This window comes from Corythoichthys intestinalis, chromosome 17, assembly GCF_030265065.1.
Source record: "Corythoichthys intestinalis isolate RoL2023-P3 chromosome 17, ASM3026506v1, whole genome shotgun sequence".
Classification (NCBI taxonomy): domain Eukaryota; kingdom Metazoa; phylum Chordata; class Actinopteri; order Syngnathiformes; family Syngnathidae; genus Corythoichthys; species Corythoichthys intestinalis.
Genome location: NC_080411.1, coordinates 27116287 through 27140047, shown reverse-complemented (window position 1 = coordinate 27140047; position 23761 = coordinate 27116287). Strand labels below are relative to the sequence as shown.

Sequence of the window (23761 nt, the reverse complement as noted above, 5' to 3'; positions counted from 1 at the left end):
TCTCCACGGTCCTCCTCCGACCATCGTTCGCCAGTCTTTATAAATTAAGCTGACAATTCTTATTGTCTCCAAAGAAATCGCCAGCTTCGCCACGTTTTCATCATTTCTTTTACAACTTATTCAACACAAAACGCCTGCTGTCTGCCTCAAATGATGGTGTTCTCAAGAGAACATTCAAAGTGAAAGTGAAACTCAAGCTCACCGGTCTGTTTCTGGCACGTGAGCCCCGCGGTGCGTTCAGGCAGGGGCGGACTGGTAATCTGTGGGTTCTGGAGGATCACAGAACGGCCGGTGCCCTGGACGGCCGACGGCCGCCAGTCATTATACATCACTGTTTTTATCCCCTCTATCCTCTGATTATCTACAGTTCACATCCAATCCGACAGGTGGCAGCAATGCGCCTGGCTGTTCACTGCCAATCTGATAGACTAGGAACGAAGAAAGCACAGAGTAGCCTTCATTGGTTCCTTCCTTGTGGAAGCAAAATAGCGACGAGCGTTAATGCACAATATGGATGGTGGTGGCAAAAAACAGAAAAGAGCAGGATGGCGCGGAGAAGGTTAGGGAGAAAAAATTAAACTGGAGAGTAAAGCATTAAAATGTCATAAGTCGACAAATATTTTCGCAAGCAGCAAGCAGCAGTCTGGCTGCAACGGCCACGTCGGATAACAACAGCCCAGCTCCCGGCGATGGTGAGAGGGAGCGGCAGCCACTCTGACGTGCAGCCGGTGCAGGGAGAGAGAAAAGAAGAGGGAGGTAAGCTGGTGGAAGTTCCCCAGACAAGCGCAGGGCAAGTAAATTGGGATGAAGAGGGTTACTTGCTCGGTATACTGGCAATTGTTATCCACCAGGTAGCTACATTTTAAATGAAATAAATGACAATTAAAGGGTTAGTGCCAGCTAGTCGATGTACCCGTTTGCAATCGTGTCAAGTTACAGTATGCTAGTCCTACTATCCCACTCCTAAGAAAAAATATTTTAGCCGCAAAACAATGTATGCACACGCAGCATAGCAATATTAATTCAGAAGAAATATAACAAGATATTAATAAAATGAATGGGTTTACTTTAAAGTTTAGGTAGTTAAACTGATATAATATACAGTATATTTTTAATCATATATATATCGTTTTGTTTTCTGGTTAATACTTTCCAATGAAGGTTATGTATACAGGATTTGTCTTGAAATGTTTATTGTATTTTCATTGAAATTTATTATTTGTATGGCAGGGGTCTCCAAACCGGTCCTCAAGGGCCGCTGTGGGGCCTGGTTTTTGTTTCAACCGATCGAGTACCGACAGTTTAACCAATGAAGTTTCTGCTAAAACAAGCAGCACCTGACTGCAATCAACTGATTACACTTGTAAGACACCAGATCGGTGCAGAGGTGTTGTCTTGTTTTGTTAGAATGAAATCCTGCGCCCGCCGCAGCCCTATGTGGAATAGTTTGGAGACCACTGAATTATGGCATAAACAATGAAGTCATTTTATAGACAGAGATATATAGAGATATATTATAATCAACTGGATACATAAAACTTGCTTTGAAAAATAATTTCTTTAATTTGTTTATTCAGGTTGATCATAGAGCTAGTACAGAAAATGAATCCAACTCCAGTTCAGACTTGCAGTACTTTGAGCGCCCCAAGTCAGACAGTCACAGTCTAGACACATTTTCTTAAATTTTTTCTCAAAGTGCACGAAATTGGTGCATTTTACAATAAAATGTAAAAAAAAAAAAAAAAAATCTCCCCGGGGGGACATGCTCCCGGACCCCCCTAGGGGTTCTGTGTTTCCTTTCGTATAGCGATTCTTGTGGGCTGGGCTGAGTCAAAGTCCAGGGCTGCTTTTTAGTCCCAGTCCGCCCCTGCGTTCAGGTACACAAAAAAACGTCCGCCTTATTAGAACCCGATTCGTTACACTATTACAGGAATTATTATTATTATTTTTATTACATTATTCCAATTTTGATTTATAATTTATTTGTTTTGCTACGTGTAATTGCCATTTGTAAGAGCACCAGCAGTATTTTTTAAGGATTTAGTGCAGGTTTTTGGGCTGTGGAACGAATTAATGGAATTATAATGTATTCCTATGGGAAAATCCTGCTCGACATACGACCATTTCGACTTACAAACAAGGTCCTGGAACGGATTAACTTCGTATGTAGAGGTACCACTGTATAAATATAAACCTCACAACAATATTAATTTAACAAAGGAAAAAGGTCACTTTAGTCCTTGTTTTTTTGGGGGGTTTTGAGCACTTTGGGGGACGGTGAAACACTGCCCCGATGTCTATTTTCTCTGTTACTGAGCACAGCAGAACCAACCACTAAGTAGGCTCTCTGGGAACACGTACAGGCAGCACAGTATCGTAGTATTCTAAGCAAAGCCTCAGTCAGTTTCAACACACGCTAATTGGTCCCGTGAAAAATAATGAAAACCTGACAATTTCATGAATTTATAAAACCCCGCCGGACGCCGCGGACTGGAAGTAAAAAGTTGATATGTCCGGGCAAAAGAGGACGTTTGATCACCCTAAATTAAATAGTATTTAGGCTCAAGATGTCTATGCAGCAAACTTTTTTACCCTTTTAGGTTGCATGATGCAGCTCTTGTGTATTGGAGGAAACCTCTGAAAGAGTATATGGTGAACTCTTCATTAAGATTAGGCCCTAACCTTTAATAATATGCTGTTGGTACTGTAAGAATACATTGTTAATGAGAATTTGCAGCATCAGTGATTGACCTATCAAGTAGCTTTGTTGATCTTGTATATTGTACTCACCTACTTTCTACACAATGTAATAATGAATTTGTCTTTTTATCAAATGATTATACTAATCCACTTGCTTTCCTTCCCCTCTATTCTTTCAGAGTAGCGATATGCTTAATACAGCTATCCTAACAGGCAAAGTGGTCAAAGTGCCTGTGAAAGCTTTGGCTGTAGAGGCCAACGGCTCCACAAATGACGTGAGCAGCCTAACCAGCTGCAGGTCTACGGACAAAGAGGTGATCAAGGTAAGCAAAACCTAATGTTTAATTTTCATATTTTAGTTTTGGTTTCGTTCTTATCCTTCCAAGAGCAAATATTTTAGTCAGTGTTCTAAAAAGTTAAAAAATAGTAAATAAATAAATAACAAAGCAAAACTTCATATTTAATTTTGATATTTTAGTTTTGGTTTCATTTTTATCCTTCCAAGAGCAAATATTTTAGTCAGTGTTCTAAAAAGTTCAAAAAAAGCAAATAAATAAATAACAAAGTTCAATACCAAAAAGTCAACAATCTAAACATTTTGTTTCATAATTGTGGTTGCTAATACTCCACGATTGCTCTCAAACAATAAAATCTACAATTACAACCCTGTAATACCAATATTATCACCGAATATTGTCTTTTTGAATGGTCAAACACAGTACAGGAAAACGGACTATGAAATGAAATGAAATATTCAAAGGTCATACACCTGCTTTTGGTTGATAAACAACTTTTTTTTTTTTTTTTTTTGAGGTGAAAGTTGAAATAGAAATAATATGTTTGTCCATGTTAATAATCAGACCGGCAGTGTTTGAAATTAATCGACACACAATCATATGTTGTTATTTAGAGTTTTTAACTTGTCTGCTTACTTGGTTGGGTTGCGATAAGTGCTTTGAAATAGTAGTAAATTGATACTAGTTTATAAAACGACTAATCTTGGGAACTATTTAAATTTGCCTGGCAGCATACATAATCAACTCTGGGGCAAGGAATAAAGGACATCATGAATTTATTTGCTCAAAACAATCTTATCAAAAATAATTCATCAAAAGTAAAGATGGTCCAAACACTTTTTGTCCTTTGACATTTGTATTTTTCCTGTGGAGTTTATAGTTTTATTAAGTTTACTTCAGATACAAAAAACTCACAATTGTTGGCATTATGACTCGATGACACTTACCAAGAACATGCCCCACTCTTAATGGGCAATGTATGAAAGGACCCTCCGACACGCAAGGCAGTACGGTGTGCTCATCCCAGGCCCCAGTCCATAAGCACAGTGGGTTGACCTTTATATAATGGCTCCATGTTAGTATGACAGCAGGAGCAGAGAAAGTGAGAGAAACAGAAAATGAGGACCTTTTCACTTTTCTATTGCCACTGGCTTAGTAAAAGTCATTGTTTTTAAGGTTAGTCATCCTCATAAAGAGTAATAGACAGGGATACATTTTTTTGTTCCAAAATGCTACTCTCCAACTATTTTAGAAATCATTTAGTATCTGCCCAAACCTTATAAGGATTTTACTTGGGAATTCACAGTTTTTCTTACAGTATTTGCACACTGTCCCTCAAGTTACTATTCGTGGGGTATTTTAGTATACACAAGGAAAATAATAATCAGGCCCCAAGGACTTTATGTTGTCCCCAGGTATTTTTTAGACTACAACAGAAGAAAACCTGCTCTTTGGATTCTCGTTTTTGCCTTAAAACCTTCATATGCAGGTAAAATTACCTAAAAGTATAGTTATATTCAGTGAAGTGAGGTGAAGTTCATGATGAGTGAGGCACTGACATCCAGTCAGATTTACAAACACACACAAAAAAAAAAAAAAAAAAAAATATATATATATATATATATATATACTGTATATCATTCCAATTTTACTTATTTCAAGCCAAAATAAATAATTTCATGGTTTTACCTTTACTTGTACATGAAATCCATGCAACGATCCATTTGGACAAAAATGTCTGTTTTTTGAAGAGGTCCACCTTGTCCTTCAGTTTTAAAAGTCTGTCTCAATTGTATGTTTGGATTTTTTTTTTTTTTTTTTAATGCTGAAGAGGACTATGTTTACAGCACTGACTTTTAAAGTGAGTGGCTGATTATTCGTGCTTACTTTGGGTTCTACACTCCAAAAAATGAAACATGGTATTTTTGCAAGGACCTTATTTCAAGTGGTTTCACACAACTGCTTTAAGTAACTATTAAGTTCTGTAGTTAAATGAACAATACCTAAATGATTTAAATAAGACCTACTGTAATAAACTACTGGAACAAGTTAAGCAACTCCTAATCAAACCTATTACATGCAAAATGTGTAACCACTCAAAAAATGAAATAGTATTTATGCAAGAAGCTTTTTTCAAGTGGTAACTCACATCTGCTTTAAGTAACTATTGTTATGTCGTGAAATGAAAAAAGCCTAAATGACTTTTTACATGTAAAATGTGTAACCACCTTTTACATGCAAAATAGGTAACCACCTTTTATTTTCTTACAATAGGAATGTTGATTTTAAATATTCATTGTGGTTTTGTTAATATTCTGGATGAGTGGGGGACCCTAGTGCAGAACAGGGGCCTAACTGACATTTGTACCCTACTGCTGCGCTCGTGAGAAGTAACAGAGGGACATTGCATCCCTTTAGTAAGCACAGACATTAGGCTCACTGTTACATGTCTTTTCAAACGAACAAATCCAGTTATTTACAGACAACACTACTTACAGTCGTGGTGTCACTTTACCCACAAGTTTTTGTGCCTGCTTTGTTTTCTGACACATGCACTTAAACTGGGTGTGTCTGATTAACTTTGCTAGTACATTTAACTCTCTCCCCCAAAAAATCAACCAAGATTTTGCTGTGTACGGCAACCTCAGAGGGACATAAGTCAAACAATATGTCGAATGTGCTGCTAGTCTTTAAGCCACTGTGGCGCTGCCTTATCACAACAAAGAGCTTTTTATGTTGAAATTTTTGGGGAATAAATGCTAAAATCCCTGAATTCTTTATCAGTGTTGGCCACGTTACTTTAAAAAAGTAATTAGTTACATTACTCACTACTTCTTCCAAAAAGTAACTGAGTTAGTAATTGAATTACTCTATAGTAAAAGTAATTAGATAGCAGGGAAAGTAACTATTTCCGTTAATTTAAAAAGAACTTGTTGTATGTAAAAGAATTTGAAATTTTCTGAGCAGTATTCGAGTCAGTGGAATAGAGAAGAACAGACAGGTAGTTAACTTGTTAGGTAAAAGAACTTGTTGTATGTCAAAGAATTTGAAATTTTCTGAGCAGTATTCAAGTCAGTGGAATAGAGAAGAACAGACAGGTAGTTAACTTGTTAGGTGCTATGAGCGCCTTGAAAGGTGGAAAAGCGCAATATAAGTATAACACCATTTACCATTCAGCAGATTTGAATTGCTTACCACAGATGTCGACAAAAACTTTGCCCCGGGACATAAATTACACATTACATGCAGGTTATTTCCTTTAATTTCGACAAACTTGAAATAGTGTCTATATCTCCACCTCTTAAAGGACAATTTTTCTTCTGACTGCTCTGCCATCCCGACCCTTTGCATCTGTTTTGCGTGTGTGTTTGCCGCACGCGCTGTTCCGGTTTGCTTGTGAAATCACTGGCTCTGATTGGCTTACGACGACACACGACTCTAACCCTCAGCCAATCACAATCACTTCCATCGCATCTCTCGAGGGGCTGCATTCAGGTAGGCTAGTTTCTCGACAATTCACGTCACCTTCAAAGCGTCTGCGGTCCTCAAGATGGAAGTAGAATTATTGCTGGCTGACAGTGGGAGATGGGAACGAGGCTAGCATCAGGTGTAGCAAACACAGAAACGTTACCAAACTTTGGAAAGCATTGTCTAATTGAATGAGCAGGGACAAACAGCTTGGAGTCAGAAGTACGTGCGCTATTCTCGAACCTGAACGCACCCCAAGTCTTGGATGACAAATCAACAGAGCAGAGAGTCGACTCGACACGGCTGGTTGTTTCTTCAATTTATTCAGAGTAAGTAACACACCGCTTTGACCGTCAGTAACGGTAACGGCATTGTAACGGCGGAAAAAGTAATTAGTTAGTAATGACTCGTCCGTGTGTGTTACATATTCCCGTTTCACAGAGGAGATGAGAAAGGTCTTTGACCATCCAGTCCGTGGAAAGGAAGCAGCCAAGCGGCTCATGTCCGCTCGCCAGGGGACTCGGAGCGTCGCCGAGTTCGCGGTAGAATTCCGGACGTTAGCGGCAGAAAGCCGTTTCAATGACGAGGCGCTGCAAGAAGTGTTCATCCGCGCTCTTAATGAGCGCCTTAAAGATGAATTGGCCACCCGCGATGAACAGTCTTCTTTGGATGGAGTCATCAAACTTTGCATCAAAATTGACGCGCGTTTGCGTGAACGTCAGCGAAAGCAGCTCGAACAGCCGACCCCCCTTCCTCCTCGTTCAGCCATCTTCCCGCGGCCTGCTCCACTTCCTGCCCAGGCCACACACGTTCCACTCGCGATTTCGCCCCCTACTGTAGACGCCGAGCGAGTACAACTGGGGCGCGCCAGGCTGTCTCAGGAGGAGCGCACACGCAGGTATAACACCCGCCTATGTATTTACTGTGGGAAAAGTGGCCATTTTCTGCGTGGCTGCCCGGTGCGTCCTGGCTCGCCAGTAAAGGCACTCCTGGTAAGCCACATGTCTCACGATTCCTCTGATCGGCTCCAGCTCACCGCTACGCTCTCTTTGAGGGGCCTGTCACGCTCGGTTACTGCCTTAGTTGATTGCGGGTCGGACGAGAACTTTATCGACCACGAGCTCGTGACCCAACTAAGACTGAAGACGCACCCGCTCCCTGTGCCCTTGAGGACCACGGCACTTGATGGGAAACTCCTTTTCAGTGTGGATCGGAAAACCGAGCCCATCAAGCTGCTCCTGTCAGGCAACCACCAAGAGGTGAGCACCTTCCTTGTCTTTGTGAGTCCCCGTACACCCTTGGTCCTGGGGTTACCTTGGCTCAAGAAACATAATCCCACCATAGACTGGACCCTCCCCAAGTTAACCTCATGGAGTCCGTTCTGCCACGTTAACTGTCTCAGAGCTGCTGTAGTGCCGTCCTGTCCTGCCAAGAAGCTGGAGCAACCCGACCTGTCCACTGTCCCGAAATGCTACCACGATCTCTGGCAGGTTTTTAGTAAGGATCGTGCAATGTCGCTCCCGCCTCATCGCCCTTACGACTGCGCCATCGACCTCCTTCCTGGAGCTGCTCTTCCCAAGGGTCGGCTATTCAACATCTCGCAACCAGAGAGGGAGGCGATGGAGAAGTACATCTCCGAATCCCTGGCCACAGGCACCATCCGTCCCTCCTCCTCGCCTGTCGGCGCTGGCTTCTTCTTCATAGGCAAGAAGGATGGCGGCCTGCGGCCCTGCATCGACTACCGAGCCCTAAATGACATCACAATAAAGAATAAGTACCCTCTGCCTCTCATGGACTCTGCGTTCACCCCCCTCCACAGTGCAACAGTTTTCACTAAGCTCGATCTGCGCAGCGCATATCATCTCGTCCGCATCAGAGAGGGTGACGAGTGGAAAACCGCATTTAATACGCCCCTGGGGCATTATGAATATTTGGTTATGCCTTTTGGCCTCACAAACGCCCCTGCAGTTTTTCAGCATCTGGTAAACGATGTCTTAGGGGACTTCATTAACCGTTTCGTGGTGGTCTACCTTGATGACATCCTGGTGTTCTCCCACACCCCCACCGAACACGAAGTTCATGTCCGTCAGGTCCTCCAGCGTCTCCTCGAGAACAGGCTCTTCGTGAAAGCCGAGAAATGCGAGTTTCACGTCGACGAGACCGCTTTTCTCGGCTACATCGTTGGCAAGGGCCAGTTGCGCATGGACCCAGCGAAAGTCAAGGCAGTCCTGGAATGGCCACGCCCCTCCGACAGAAAGCAGCTCCAGCGCTTTCTTGGGTTCGCCAACTTCTACAGGAGGTTCATATGTAACTACAGCAGAATTGCGGCCCCTCTCACAGCCCTCACCTCCACCACTACACAGTTCTGTTGGTCTGACAATGCCAGTTCCGCCTTCGGCGACCTCAAGGCCCGCTTCACCTCTGCGCCTATACTGGCTCCTCCTATCCCATCTCTCCAATTCATTGTGGAGGTGGATGCTTCTGAGACCGGCGTGGGTGCCGTGTTGTCACAACGGCGGCCCACTGACGGCAAGGTACGCCCATGTGCTTTCTTCTCCCGCAGGCTGTCTCCTGCGGAGCGCAACTACAGCATTGGGGACAGAGAACTCTTGGCAGTTAAGTTAGCTTTGGAAGAATGGCGCCACCAACTGGAGGGAACATCACAGCTTTTCCTTGTCCTAACTGATCACAAGAACCTGGAATACCTGAAGTCAGCCCGGAGACTCAACCCGAGACAAGCCAGGTGGGCCATGTTTTTCTGCCGATTTAACTTCTCAATGTCTTACATCCCAGGTTAAAAAAATACCAAGCCAGACGCCCTGTCCCGGCAGTTCCAGGCCATTGAACCACCTGGGGAGCCAGCGCCCATTCTCCCACAGACCTGCTTCCTTGCCTCGATGGAGTGGGAGATTGAGGGGAAGGTAGCCCTTCGTGACCACCCAGACCCCAGAGAGGGCCATCAATCCGACCTCTTTGTTCCCGAGTCCATGCGTTCCTAGGTACTGGAGTGAGCACACGCGTCCCGCCTATTCTGCCACCCCGGCATCAGAAGGACATTGACCGTGCTGCGCCAACGGTTCTGGTGGCCCTCTATGTCAGAGGATACCCGATCTTTTGTCCTTGCCTGTAATGTTTGCGCCCGTAGCAAGACATCGACGAAGCCCAGCTCCGGACTCCTCCACCCCTTATCCATTCCGAGTCGTCCATGGTCACACATTGCCCTGGATTTCATCACCGGTCTCCCGCCTTCCAGGGGCAACACAGTCATCCTCACCGTGGTTGACCGATTCTCCAAAGCAGCCCATTTCATCCCCCTTCGCAAGATCCCCTCAGCCAAGGAAACTGCAGACCTGCTCACCAACCACGTGCTCCGCCTGCATGGCATTCGGGTAGACATTGTCTCTGACAGAGGGCCGCAGTTCACCTCGCAAGTATGGAAGGCTTTCTGTGCAGCTCTGGGCGTTGGTGTGAGTCTGTCTTCAGGGTACCATCCGCAAATCAACGGCCAGTGTGAGCGTACCAACCAGCAGCTCGAAACTGCCCTCCACTTTACCACCCAGGCCCATCCTAACACCTGGTGCGACCAACTCCCTTGGGTTGAATACGCTCATAACTCCCTGCCGAACGCCTCCTCAGGTATGTCCCCATTCCTTTGTTCCTTGGGCTACCAATCCCCCTTGTTTCCTTCACAAGAGCAAGACATTGCAGTCCCGTTTGTCCAGAGGCATGTGAGTCGTTGCGCCGAAGTCTGGGAGCAGGCACGCTCTGCACTCCTACGTGCCTCCGAAAAGTCCCGTGCCCAGTCGGACCGCTGCCGCACACCTGCGCCAGTCTATGCGGTAGGCCAGAAGGTGTGGCTGTCGTCCAAGTCCCTGCCGCTGAGGACTGAGTCGAGGAAGCTCTCCCCCCGGTTTATCGGTCCCTATGAGATCGAGAGGGTGGTGAATCCGGCTGCAGTGCGCCTCAAGCTTCCTGCCCATTTCCGTATCCACCCTACCTTCCATGTCTCACAAGTAAAGCCTGTCGCCTTGAGTGCCTTGTCCCCCCCGTTCAGCCTCCGCCGCCGCCACTGTCGGTCGACGGGGGGCCAGCTTATAGAGTGGAGCGGCTTTTGGACGTCCGCCGCCGAGGCCGTGGGGTCCAATACTTGGTGGACTGGGAGGGCTATGGCCCAGAAGAGCGGTCCTGGGTCCCGGCCCGGTGGGTGTTGTCCCGTGAGCTAATCTGGGATTTCCACCGCACCCATCCCGGTCGTCTTCGTCGGGCGCCAGGTGGCGCCCGTAGGCGGGGGGGTCCTGTTAGGGCCTCTGCCCCTCCCTCCTGAAACCTGGCCCACTTTAGGCAGGCGTGCATGAGTTTTTCTAATTGCAGGTTGAATGCCAGACGGGTGGAGCGGCCACAGGTGCAGGCTATCACAATCAGCAGCCTTGAAAAAGTCAGTGGACGCCTCACCTCGTCGCCAGATCAACTCGTCTAGTTCCACTGTCAGTTGTATCCCGCCTTACTTACATTTTTGACTACTATTCTCGGCTCACGATTTTTGCTTCTGTCCCAGGACCTGTTTGTGCACGCCCCTTGTCGGATCTCCACGCCTGATTTCCCCCCACGAGCTTTTCCTGCCTCACGTCGGTCTGGATCTCACCAGCAACGCCCGAACAATAAACAAGACCATTTTTGTTCTCACAGCCTGTCGTCCCGTTGTCTGCTTTGGGATCCTCTCCCATCCACGAACCCTAACAGATATGGATGTAAAACAGTCTCGATTCTTTGTTAAGAGAGCAAAGAACAAGGCAGTTAGCATTTATTTTCCGTAAATGTTGCGAATTATGATGCCAATGTTGTAGAGGTTAATTTCTCCCACTGATTTTTTTTTTCACAACGTTTCAAAATGCAGGCATGGTACGAAAAATATAATAATTACCTTGAATCCTTGAACAAATCACTCCAGAGAAAATCCTATCTATCCCGGCGTTGGATCACTGAATGTGTTGAATACCTGCGACAGACTTCGACCGACTGAAGCTGAGTGTAGGACGGCCCCCTACTTGAAGGCGTGGCGCAGTGTCTGGTGAATGTGACCCCTCAATATCTATATGAAGTATATGCAAAAGCAAACAAAAGCTGAATTGTAAAGCAAAAAGTGAAGATTTTAGTCTTGCCTTACAGTCCTTAAAATGTTCTTACCTTAATTATCAAACATGATTTGCTCAGAGTAAATAATAATTTTTAAAATTGCTTTCTGTTTACAAGCATTTAGCACAGATTTGCACAAATGGTAAGCATTGCCAAACACATTTTTGAGAAAGTCCACTTTTGCAGACTGTCATGTGCTGTCAAGACTGCAAGTGCTGTATTTAAGCTAAATAACATAAATTGAACCCCTTCGATTATGTGTAGCCTCTAGCAAGCCTAAAGGCAACAGTACTATACTTGCTTTAACATATCTACAAGGGATCTGGAGCAGAAATCAACCTACCATTGTATAACGTTGTTGCAATCTTTGTGGTATGAAAATTATATGCGGCATTATACTTTCTGCAGCAAATGGTGACATTTGTCAGATGCAAAGCATAAAGTGTATATTCATGGAATAATTTGCAAACGTGCAATGTGCTGGTGGGCAATTGGTTAAAGTGAATGGTGCAATGCTGTGGAGCGTGTCGCTGGGCTCCATCTGTGGACCTGTGCACCATACCACGTGTTGTATTTCCTCTTGGAGAACCCAATAAATTGGAAATGAGAAAATACCAAAGAGCAGCAGAGGTTTTCTGGTGGAAGTAATTTGACATGTTTGGGAAAGGGCTTCATGGGCAGCCTTCCACAGCATTTCCACCGAGATTCAAGTTGACTCACCTCGAAAGTCATCCTTCCCTCTGCTGTTTCCTCACAATTTTATTCCACCTGCCTCTTTTATCTTCCCTCTCTTCTGGCGCTACACCCTATTCTCCAGTCTAGTGCTCTCCCAATTACCTCTGTGGAGCCACTGGTTTGTTAAGATAAGTGAGGCGGTGGTGAAGATAGGCCTCCAATCTTAAATAAAACACACCAACTGCTGTGTCTCACCTCATTGCGCTTAATGGCTATGACTGCAATGTTCCCACGAAGCAGGGGCGGACTGGGACTAAAAAGCAGCCCTGGACTTTGACTCAGCCCAGCCCACAAGAATTGCTATACAAAGGGAAACACAGACCCCCTAGGGGGGGGCCGGGGTCATGCCCCCCCGGGATTTTTTTTTTTTTTTTTTTTTACATTTTATTGTAAAATGCATCAATTTCGTGCACTTTGAGAGAAAATGAAGAAAATGTGTCTAGACTGTGACTGTCTGACTTGGGGCGCTCAAAGTACTGCAAGGCTGAACTGGAGTTGGATTCATTTTCTGTACTAGCTCTATGATCAACCTGAATAAACAAATGAAAGAATTTATTTTTCAAAGCAAGTTTTATGTATCCAATTGATTATAATATATCTCTATATATCTTTGTCTATAAAATGACTTCATTGTTTATGCCATAATTCAGTGGTCTCCAAACTATTACACATAGGGCCGCAGCGGGCGAGGGATTTCATTCCAACAAAACAAGACAACACCTATCCACCAATCTGGTGTCTTACAAGTGTAATCTTTTGATTGCAGTCAGGTGCTGCTTGTTTTAGCAGAATCTTCTTTGGTTAAACTGTCGGTACTCGATCGGTTGAAACAAAAACCAGGCCCCACAGCGTCCCTTGAGGACCGGTTTAGAGACCCCTGCCATAATTAATCTTGCCATACAAATAATAAATTTCAATGAAAATACAATAAACATTTCAAGACAAATCCTGTATACATAACATTCATTGGAAAGTATTAACCTTAAAACAAAACGATATATAAAGGATTAATAATATATATAACATCAATTTAACTACCTAAACTTTAAAGTAAAACCATTCATTTTATTAATATTTTGTTATATTTCTTCTGAATTAATATTGCTGCTGCGTGTGCATACGTTGTTTTACAGGTAAAATATTTTTCTTAAGAGAGTGATAGTAGGACTAGCATACTGTAACTTGACACGATTGCAAACGGGTACATGGGCTAGCTGGCACTAACCCCTTAATTGTCATTTATTTCATTTAAAATGTAGCTACCTGGTGGATAACAACTGCCAGTATACCGAGCAAGTAACCCTCTTCATCCCTACTTACTTTCCCTGCGTTTGTCTGGGGAACTTCCATATCATTACCCCCCTCCCTCTTCTTTTCTCTCTCCCTGCACCGGTTGCACGTCAGAGCGGCTGCCGCTCCCACCATCTCACCATCGCCGGGGGCTGGGCTGTTGACTTGTTACCCGACGTGGCCGCTGCAGCTTGCGAAAATATTTGTCAATTTATGACATTTTAATGCTTCGCTCTCCAGTTTCTTTAATTTTTTCTCCCTAACCTTCTCAGCGCCACCCTTTTTTTTTTTTTGCCACCACCATCCATATTGACGCTCGTTGCTATTTTGCTTCCACAAGGATCCAATGAAGGCTACTCTGTGCTTTCTTCGTTCTTCTATCAGATTGGCAGTGCCAGGCGCAATGCTGCCACCTGTCGGATTGGATGCGAACTGTAGTTAATCAGAGGATGGGGGGGATAAAAACAGTGATGTATAATGAATGGCGGCCGCCGGCCGTCCAGGCCACCGGCCGTTCTGTGATCCTCCAGAACCCACAGATTACCAGTCCGCCCCTGCCACGAAGAGTACTGCACTAAAGGTGCAGTCGTAAGACAGGGCTGATTTACATTCAGTCACAGTTTAATCAAGACTCCAGTGTGACTTCTTAAGTTATGTATATAGCGCAGCATGGAGATGGACAGTCTTCGTGCATGTCTGTAGTTATGACAAATACATCTTTTCAGTTTATATACTGTAACATGTCAAAGTGTTACCTTTGACTCCTTTGTGGCACACAGAAAAAATGGGAAATGTACAGTTGATATTACACACAGAATAAGGGAAAATGAAAGAAAATACAAAGTTGATCCAAGGAGTGGGTGCAGCCATTTAGTCTTGGTATAGAGTTGTTGATGAAGCCCTCTATTCGGCACTTCCAATGATTACAGAATTTACTCATCATGTTACGATAAAGGCTTTTTCATACTTACACGTGTTAGTGTGAAAGGTCGAGCAGCGGCAGCTGCTGTGCATTGAATTGCCGGCCTGTGTTAGCGTGCCGGGATTTGGAAGTGCTGATGTAGAGGCATATCAGGAGGTAAACAACGAGGCTTTACCTAGATGAGAAATAAGCAGCACTGTGATGAGATATACAGTGGGAGTAATTAGTATTTAGTCAACCACCAATTGTGCAAGTTCTCCTACTTGAAAAGATTAGAGAGCCCTGTAATTGTCAACATGGGTAAACCTCAACCATGAGAAACAGAATGTGGGAAAAAAAAACAGAAAATCACATTGTTTGATTTTTAAAGAATTTTTTTCCCAAATTAGTCACCTACAAACAAGATTTCTGGCTGTCAAAGAGGTCTAACTTCTTCTAACGAGGTCTAACGAGGTTCCACGCGTTACCTATACTAATGGCACCTGTTTTAACTCATTATCGGTATAAAAGGCACCTGTCCACAATCTTAGTCAGTCACACTCTAAACTCCAATAGGGCCAAGACCAAAGAGCTGTCGAAGCACACCAGAGACAAAATTGTTGACCTGCACCAGGCTGGGAAGACTGAATGTGCAATAGGTAAAACGCTTGGTGTAAAGAAATCAACTGTGGGAGCAATTATTAGAAAATGGAAGACATACTAGACCACTGATAATCTCTCTCGATCTGGGGCTCCATGCAAGAGCTCACCCCGTGGCGTCAAAATGATAACAAGAACGGTGAGCAAAAATCCCAGAAGCACACGGGGGGATCTAGTGAATGACCTACAGAGAGCTGGGACTACAGTAACAAAGGCTACTATCAGTAACACAATGCGCTGCCAGGGACTCAAATCCATCACTGCAAGACGTGTCCCCATGCTGAAGCCAGTACACGTCCAGGCCTGTCTGTGGTTCGCTAGAGAGCATTTGGATGATCCAGAAGAGGACTGGGAAAAGGTGTTATGGTCAGATGAAACCAAAATAGAACTTTTTGGTAGAAACACAGGTTTTCGTGTTTGGAGGAGAAAGAAAACTGAATTGCATCCGAAGAACACCATACCCACAGTGAAGCATGGGGGTGGAAACATCATGCTTTGGGGCTGTTTTTCTGCAAAGGGACCAGGACGACTGATCTGTGTAAAGGAAAGAATGAATGGGGCCTTGTATCGAGATATTTTAAGTGAAAATCTCCTTCCATCAGCAAGGACATTGAAGATGAGACGTGGCTGGGTCTTTCAGCACGACAATGATCCCAAACACACAGCCAGGGCAACAAAGGAGTGGCTTCGTATGAAGCATTCCAAGGTCCTGGAGTGGCCTTGCCAGTCTCCAGATCTCAACCCCATAGAAAATCTGTGGACGGAGTTGAAAGTCCGTGTTGCCCAACGACAGCCCCAAAACATCACTGCTCTAGAGGAGATTGTCAGGAAATAAAACACAACCAGTATTCTATTCTGAGAACAGTAGCAAGGAGAAGAAGCTCACACCCAAGTCAGCAATTACTTGAGTATCTGTTTTTTTACGTGCACAGGGTATCTGTGGAGGGAGTCGAAAGTCTGTGTTGCCCAACGACAGCCCCAAAACATCACTGCTCTAGAGGAGATCTGCATGGAGGAATGGGCCAAAATACCAGCAACAGTGTGTGAAAAGCTTGTGAAGAGTTACAGAAAACGTTTGGCCTCCGATATTGCCAACAAAGGGTAAATAACAAAGTATTGAGATGAACTTTTGGTATTGACCAAATACTTATTTTCCACCATGATTTGCAAATAAATTCTTTCAAAATCAAACAATGAGATTGTCTGTTTTTTTCCCACATTCTGTCTCTCATGGTTGAGGTTTACCCATGTTGACAATTACAGGCCTCTCTAATATTTTCAAGTGGGAGAACTTGCACAATTAGTGGTTGACTAAATACTTATTTGCCCCACTGTATTTTTAATTGTTGCACAATAGAGCCGTTGTTTCGTCCATCTTAAGGAGGAAGAATAGATAATAGCAAAAGGGAACAGGGCTCAGCTAGTTTCGGCCAGGATGTGTCAAGTTTAAGCTCCTTCGTGAGCTATAATTCAGGCTGAGCATGGTTCAGTTTGCAAGACCCTTCTTTCGTGTCTCAAAGTCTAGGAAACTATAAAGAAAGTGCAATTGTTCAGGTACCTACCATTATCATAATGTCATTACTTGAGAGTTTGCCACCAAAATAGCCCTAAATTCTTCTGTCAGCCACCCTCGTCTTGGAGGATTGATCTGATGCCAAGGCGCTGCCGCTCTCAAGAATAACATGGCCATATCTCAATACAAAGTACGGCAGGTTTGAACTTGTGAACTTCTGAGCATAGACTTCATAATGATATTGACGGGACACTTTCCCCAGACACTGAGCCATGCCTTTATGTAGGGGGCTGTCCCACACCCCGCTTCAGTCGTTCAAAGTCGGTCGCAGTTATTCTCAAACAAGAAAGCTATACTGCATACAAACAGGAAGGATTGTCTCAGGAGTGATTTGTTTGAGGATTCAAAGTAATTATTATATTTTTCGTACAATGCATGCATTTTGGAACGTTGAGAAAAAAAATCAATGGGAGAAATTAACCGCAATGACATTGGCGTCATAATTCGCAATATGAAAATAAATGCTAACTGCCCGGTTGTTTGCTGTTTTAACAAAGAATCGAGACTGTTTTACGTCTATATGTGTAAAGAATTTGGGGATATAAGCATTTATTCACAAGAATTTTCAACGTAAAAAGCTCTTTGTGGTGATAAGGCGGCGCCACAGTGGCTTAAAGACTAGCAGCACATTTGACATATTTACGTAAGATGAATTCTAACTGCTCGTTTTTTTGCTTTTAACCAAGAATTGAGACTGTTTTACGTCCATATCTATAAATAATTCAGGGATTTAACTATTTATTCACAAGAATTTTCAACGTAAAAAAACTCTTTGTCTGTGTTTCCATTCGGTCAGCTTTGACGGAGATAGGCCCCCTATTAATCGGCCCCACGCCCCGTCAATATATTATGAAGTCTATGTTCTGAGTCTGGAATTGGCAAGTTCAGTTGAAAGAACAAAGTTGTGAGGACGGAAGCAACAGCTGTTTCACAACACTATGAACAACAACTTCAAACTTGGAACAGCAACACACCTGATGATCTGATTGATTTCAATGTGAACTCCCTATTCCCTGGTTAAAATTTAAAAAAAAATTGTGACATTTCTATATTATATTGCAAATTATCAATATACTATTAAAAATAATCTTACATTCACTGCCTTTCACTTCTGTCATTGCGAACTGCATTGATATGTGAACCTCCTAGACAAGTCTGCACTGATGCATTCTTGAAAAATGGGTGTGGGGAGAACTCCAGGGTGCTTTGAACAAGAAATCAAGTGAAGTTGAATTGTTATAACATTTTTACATTGCAAGTTACTCTGACTAAAACTTGGTCCCTTCTAAATAATAAAGGATTTGGGAAGGTTTTTTACAGGTTGTCAAAATGTGTGTGTTTATTTTTTAATTTATTCATTTATTCATTCTGAAAAGCAGCTCATACATGAGCTTGAGAATTCTTTTAAGTCGATCTCATGCTAGCCTTATCTGATGCAACATGTTCTATTGCCTAAAAGTTCCTGGAAAAGATGAATTAACATCTTCCTGCCTGCTCTCATGTAGGTGTCTGAGCGTTGCGACTACGTGTTCGTCACGGGCAAGGAGTCGAGAGGGAAGAGCCGAGTGGTGATCAACTTCACTTACGGTTTTTTGAGTGCCCAGCTGGAGATGAGCGTGTGGGTGCCCCGCCTGCCGCTGCGCATTGACGTGGCAGACTCTGAGCTCAACCAAATCAAGGGATGGAGAGTCCCTATTAACCCCAGCAACCGAAAGTAAGGCCATTTCAGTGGATTGGGACTTTTATCCATTTCCACTTCATCAAAATTCATTTCGTATTTATGGTCCAGGCCTGTCATTCAGATCAAACATTCTGCTTCAAGAGTATGCTCTAACATGGACATTTCTCCTACTACTCTTCTGTCCCTGAGTGGCTCCCACTACACTACTCCAAGTCCAAAATCATTATTGGTTCATTTTAAATATTAAACAAAAGTAATAATTAAACCTCATTATTCATTTAATTTATTTACATTATAAATTTGATAAAATTGCTCAAATTGGCTCACCTAAATTGTATATATACATTTCTGGGGGAAAAAAAGTTTAGTTTTTAATGTTGCGGCTTTGTCTCACGTCTCCATCCGATTAATAGTCAATCATAAAATCCTGAGTGTAGTGCATTAGTGGCCAGGATGGAGGATGAAGAGGAAGCAGATATGTCCCGGGGAAAAAGGTTAGTGGATTTTTGACCAATGCTGTATAGAATAGTCATTATTTTTCACTCAATACAAATGATGACACTCGCCTGATGACCTGTTTCCTTTCTACAGTGTGACAATTTGGTTGCTTTTCACTTCCTGAACAACTCAATATTTGAAGCAGATACAACCAGGTCATGAATGGGAAAGATTCTATGGCCAGTGACAAATTAAAAAAAAAATGGGGCAAAGTCTGTTTAGGTCAATCCCTGTATGCCAGATACATGTGTGGAAGCGTATCGAGAAGGTTTTCTTTAACATTCTGTACATAGATCAGTGCTTCTCAATTATTTTCTGTTACGCCCCCCCAAGGAAGACGTAAATGTTTCGCGCCCCCCCCCAACTCTCTGCCGCCACTGTAAATAGTATCATTCGTCTATATTACTATTATAAGTACGCCTCAGCCTAACATTGTGTCCTTTTTTTTCTATTAAAGAAAAAAAGTAACATAGATCAACTTATAATAAAGTATAACTTTTTTAACATTGTGTTGCTTGTAACAGAAAAGACTTAATGCGCATCAATTTGCCTGAAGTTAAAAAAAAAAAAAAAAAAAAAAAGTCACATCCAAACTGTAAAAATACACTCAAGGTACATTTTTGACCATTTGATACTGAAAAATAAAATGTAATAAAATCAGTAAATAATAACAAATTCAAATTGATTAGAAACATTTACTCTTCAGGACAACATGCCAAAAAATTTGACCGAAAAAAAACAAAACTGAATAGAAGGGGGGAAAAAGGTCTCTGGACAGAAGGAAAGTTTTTATTTTCGCTGATTCACCACAGTGCTCACTGGTTTACTGATATAACACTGACAAAGCGGGACGATTGTGACAATTGGCAATATTCGGCACATTTTCGCTGAAAAACGTGGCGTCTTAACTGATTTGGCTTCTCCGCTATAATCATTTTTAGACTCAGTAAACAGTGGTCTTTCCTCATTTCCCACTATATTAAAAGTCAAAGGCAAACGGCCCGAAAAAAGCGCATTCTCGGCGGCCGAGGGAGAACCGTAGGTGAGGGCGGTGGTCGTGACGATCCCAAGCCGAAAACAGCACTTCTCGGCCGGACACGTGAGAAAGACAGTAGGTCGCTGCGTGAGTCCAGCTCTGCATGAGTCTCTTCCGTGTGCTCTTGCTTACTTCAAAAATACTGCACGCACTTTGAAAATGAGAACGCCACTGCCACCCACGGAGTGGATGTGCAAGTACACTTTATTCTAGTACGGCAAAAAAAAAAAAAAAAAAAAGCATGTTCCCCGAGGTCACTCGCGCCCCCCCGGCATCGCTCTGCGCCCCCCTGGGGGGGCGCGCCCCACCATTTGAGAAGTACTGACATAGATGGTTTTACATTTTAGAAAATAACTTACTGCTATGATAATGTTGGCGAACACTCATTTCAAATATGAACTTGTAACGGCTTTAACCAGGGTTCTTGACTTATAAAAATTATTTGTACACAAATAGTATAAGTATATATTTATATACACACATAAAGTGTATCTCAAAAGTGAGTACACCCCTTGCATTTCTGCAGAAGCTTATCTTTTCATGGGACAACACTGACAAAATGACACTTTGACACAATGAAAAGTAGTCCGTGTGCAGCTTATATAATACAGTTAATTTATTTTCCCCTCAAAATAACTCAAAATATATCCATTAATATTTAAATCCCTAGCAACAAAAGTGAGTACACCCCTTAGTAAATACGTACATCCCTAAATGTCCAAATTGAGTACTGCTTGTCATTTCCCTTCAAAATGTCATGTGACTCGTTACATGAGTGCTATCAGTATTGCTTCAGAGATTGAAGAGGTGGGGGGTCAGCTTGTTAGTGCTCAGACCATTCGCAGCACTCTACATCAAATTGGTGTGCATGGCTGTCACCCCAGGAGGAGGTCTCTTCTGAAGACAGTACGGTCTGAGCACTAACAGGCTGACCCCCCACCTCTTCAATCTCTGCAGCAATGCTGACAGCACTCCTGTAATGTCACATGACATTTTGGAGGGAAAATGACAAGCAGTACTCAATTTGGACATTTAGGGATGTATGTATTTACTAAGGGGTGTACTCACTTTTGTTGCTAGGGATTTAAATATTAATGGATATATTTTGAGTTATTTTGAGGGGAAAATAAATTAACTCTATTATATAAGCTGCACACGGACTACTTTTCATTGTGTCAAAGTGTCATTTTGTCAGTGTTGTATGGGGCACCGTTTGAAAAGCAGCACATCCTGAAAATTACGGCAACATTTTCTCACATTTAGCACCACACAGTGTTGAAAACCTGCTGTGAAATTTTTAGAGTCACTTTTTTTTACACATTTACAACATTATTCCGCAACCTAAATATTCATTTTTAAAGAATAAGTTTTGGACCTGAATGTTGAAATCCAGAATCAAATATTTAATTTAAATCTTAAATTCATATCCTATGTTCTAAATGCTAAATCTAGAAACGGTTGGAACTAAATATTTAGCTTATTATGCAAATTCACATGACTGGAGACCGGAAGTAACAAAATAAAAGCTGGTGCACACAAAATACTCTTTCAATAGTTTCTCCTAAATATGTATTTTACTTATATATTGTTATTATCACAATGACTTATGTCCAAGAGCAGACTGCTACCGTTGAGTAGGTTTTATTCATTTTCAAGCAACAAAAACAGACAGCCTGAGCTGCTCCACCAGCTTTTATTTAAATATATTATCAAGATTTAAATTAAATATTTAGTTCTGGATTTAAACAATCAGGTCCAAAACTAATTTAAAAATAAATATTTAAGTTGCTAAATAATGTTGTAAATGTGCAAAAAAAGTGACTCTAAAAATTTCACACCATTTTAAACACTGTGTGGCGCTAAATGTAAGAAAATGTTGTCGTAATTTTGAGCATGTGCTGCTTTACAAACGGCGCCCCATAGTGTTGTCCCATGAAAAGATATACTTAAATATCGGAAGAAATGCGAGGGGTGTACTCACTTTTGTGATACACTGTACAACTTCCAAACCAGTAGTGTTTTAAGAAATTTGTTTAAAACTTTTAAAGTAGTGCCCCTCCGCTCCAAGGGGAAAAAACAAAACAAAACAAAACAACGGTTTCTCATTCACGTGGACTGCCATGAGAAAAGGTTTTAAAAAAGGTGTTTAAATAATTCTGTATGATTCAACCTGAATGGTTGAAATTCAAACAAGACCAAATTACTATTCAATCTCATGCAAACAGTAATGGGGTCTGGTTTTCCTTTGAAATCCTAAACACATGATGTGAGTACCGTATTTTTCAGACCATAAATTGCAAAAGCCAAAAAATGTGCAATGAAGAGTAAAAAGAAGGAAAATACATAATACATAAAATGTTATCTTGAAAGGCAATTCACAATATAAATAGAATGGAGAACAAGAAGCTGAATGGTTTTACTGTATGCTAACGTTACATGGTGCAACAACAATGAAATGAGAACGTGCCCGGTATGTGAACATAACAGCGATTAGGAGTTATTCATTTTACTAAAGCATAAAGAATATGTTAACGAGTTTAGCAGGGATGTACCGAAAGCAAAACTCTTGACCGAAACTGAAAATATTGGAAACATTTGGCCGAAAAAACGAAAACCGAAAGACTGAAAAATACACATGTATATAATTCTTTCTTTCTTTTATTTATTTATCTATTATCTATTTAATTAATTTTTTTCATTATTTGCCGATTAATGCCCTATACCTTGCCATTGGTTCTACAACGCTGGAGGCTTGGGAAATTGAGTTTTAAAGGTGCCGATTCTGAAACCCTATGGGAGGGTGTGTTCCCCGTGTTCTGACAAATTTTGCACCCAATCAAAGATTGCAACTTTGCGGTTCTCCGCATGCGGGTAATGTTAAAAATGGCCGAGAATGCTACGGTTCCAAATTAAACACTACAAACTTTCTTTGAAGAAAGGAATTTTTACTTACGTTTGATCATGGACGGACATGTAAAAAAGGTCTCCTCAGACACATCCTGCCATGTTGGCTGCACCCAACAACTGCACGCCGCTCTTTCATTGTTTACGTCGTCACCGTGTCATTAAGCATTAATTTATGCCATATTCGTGTTGCACATATATGTTTATGATGTAAATTGTTTATTTAGCACCTTTATATAACACTGAGAGTCCAACTGAATGTAAAAGAGGGCTTATTCACAGCAACAACAGCTTTGGTTGCAAATTTTGATGAGGGCGCAAAATTTGTCAGGACACCAGCGGCAGTGAGCGTTTTGTGGCAAACTCTGAATGCGTCCTATAGCAAAGATGCTAGCGTCGTCATAGCCTTCTGTTCGCACACGTCACGGCAGATGAAACCTTGATAAATGTGCTTTCTTGGAAGTTTGGGACGCTCGAAAAATGGCTCTTATGCCTCCAACTGCTAAGCTAAATGAGATCTTGGTGTATGTTTTTGTAGAACTGTAGTTCACAACAACAACAAAAAAACTATTCAGTTCTCTTCGAAACCAGTAAAGCTCTGTACAAGGCTATTAAAATCTCTCCTACTCCTTAAAATAAGACTTTGTGTCTTCTTATGTAACAAGTGGAATCGATCAGGAGACAGGCGAGTAAGCCGAGTTAGCGGCGAGGAAGAACGAAGTCGCTCAAGAGAATAAGTCGCACCCCCGATGAAATTATGAAAAAACTGCAACTGATAGTCCAAAAAATTCAGTAGTTTGTCCCACAAGACTGTAGAATACCTTGCTTCTTTCCCAATATCACATCAAATAACCATCCAGATCACTGGCAACAGTAAGGACCTACA

At 42.3% G+C, this 23761-nt stretch overlaps 1 protein-coding gene across 2 annotated transcripts in view; it reads left to right on the top strand.

Annotated features, from left to right (window-relative positions):
* Positions 1-23761, top strand: part of LOC130905396 (transmembrane protein 132D-like) — an 80378-nt gene that overhangs the window by 39209 nt on the left and 17408 nt on the right. For both annotated transcript variants that reach the window (XM_057818753.1, XM_057818754.1), the window contains exons 7-8: positions 2880-3023; positions 18262-18470. In XM_057818753.1, coding sequence (XP_057674736.1) covers positions 2880-3023; positions 18262-18470 — 353 coding nt within the window. The remainder of the gene's footprint in view (positions 1-2879; positions 3024-18261; positions 18471-23761) is intronic.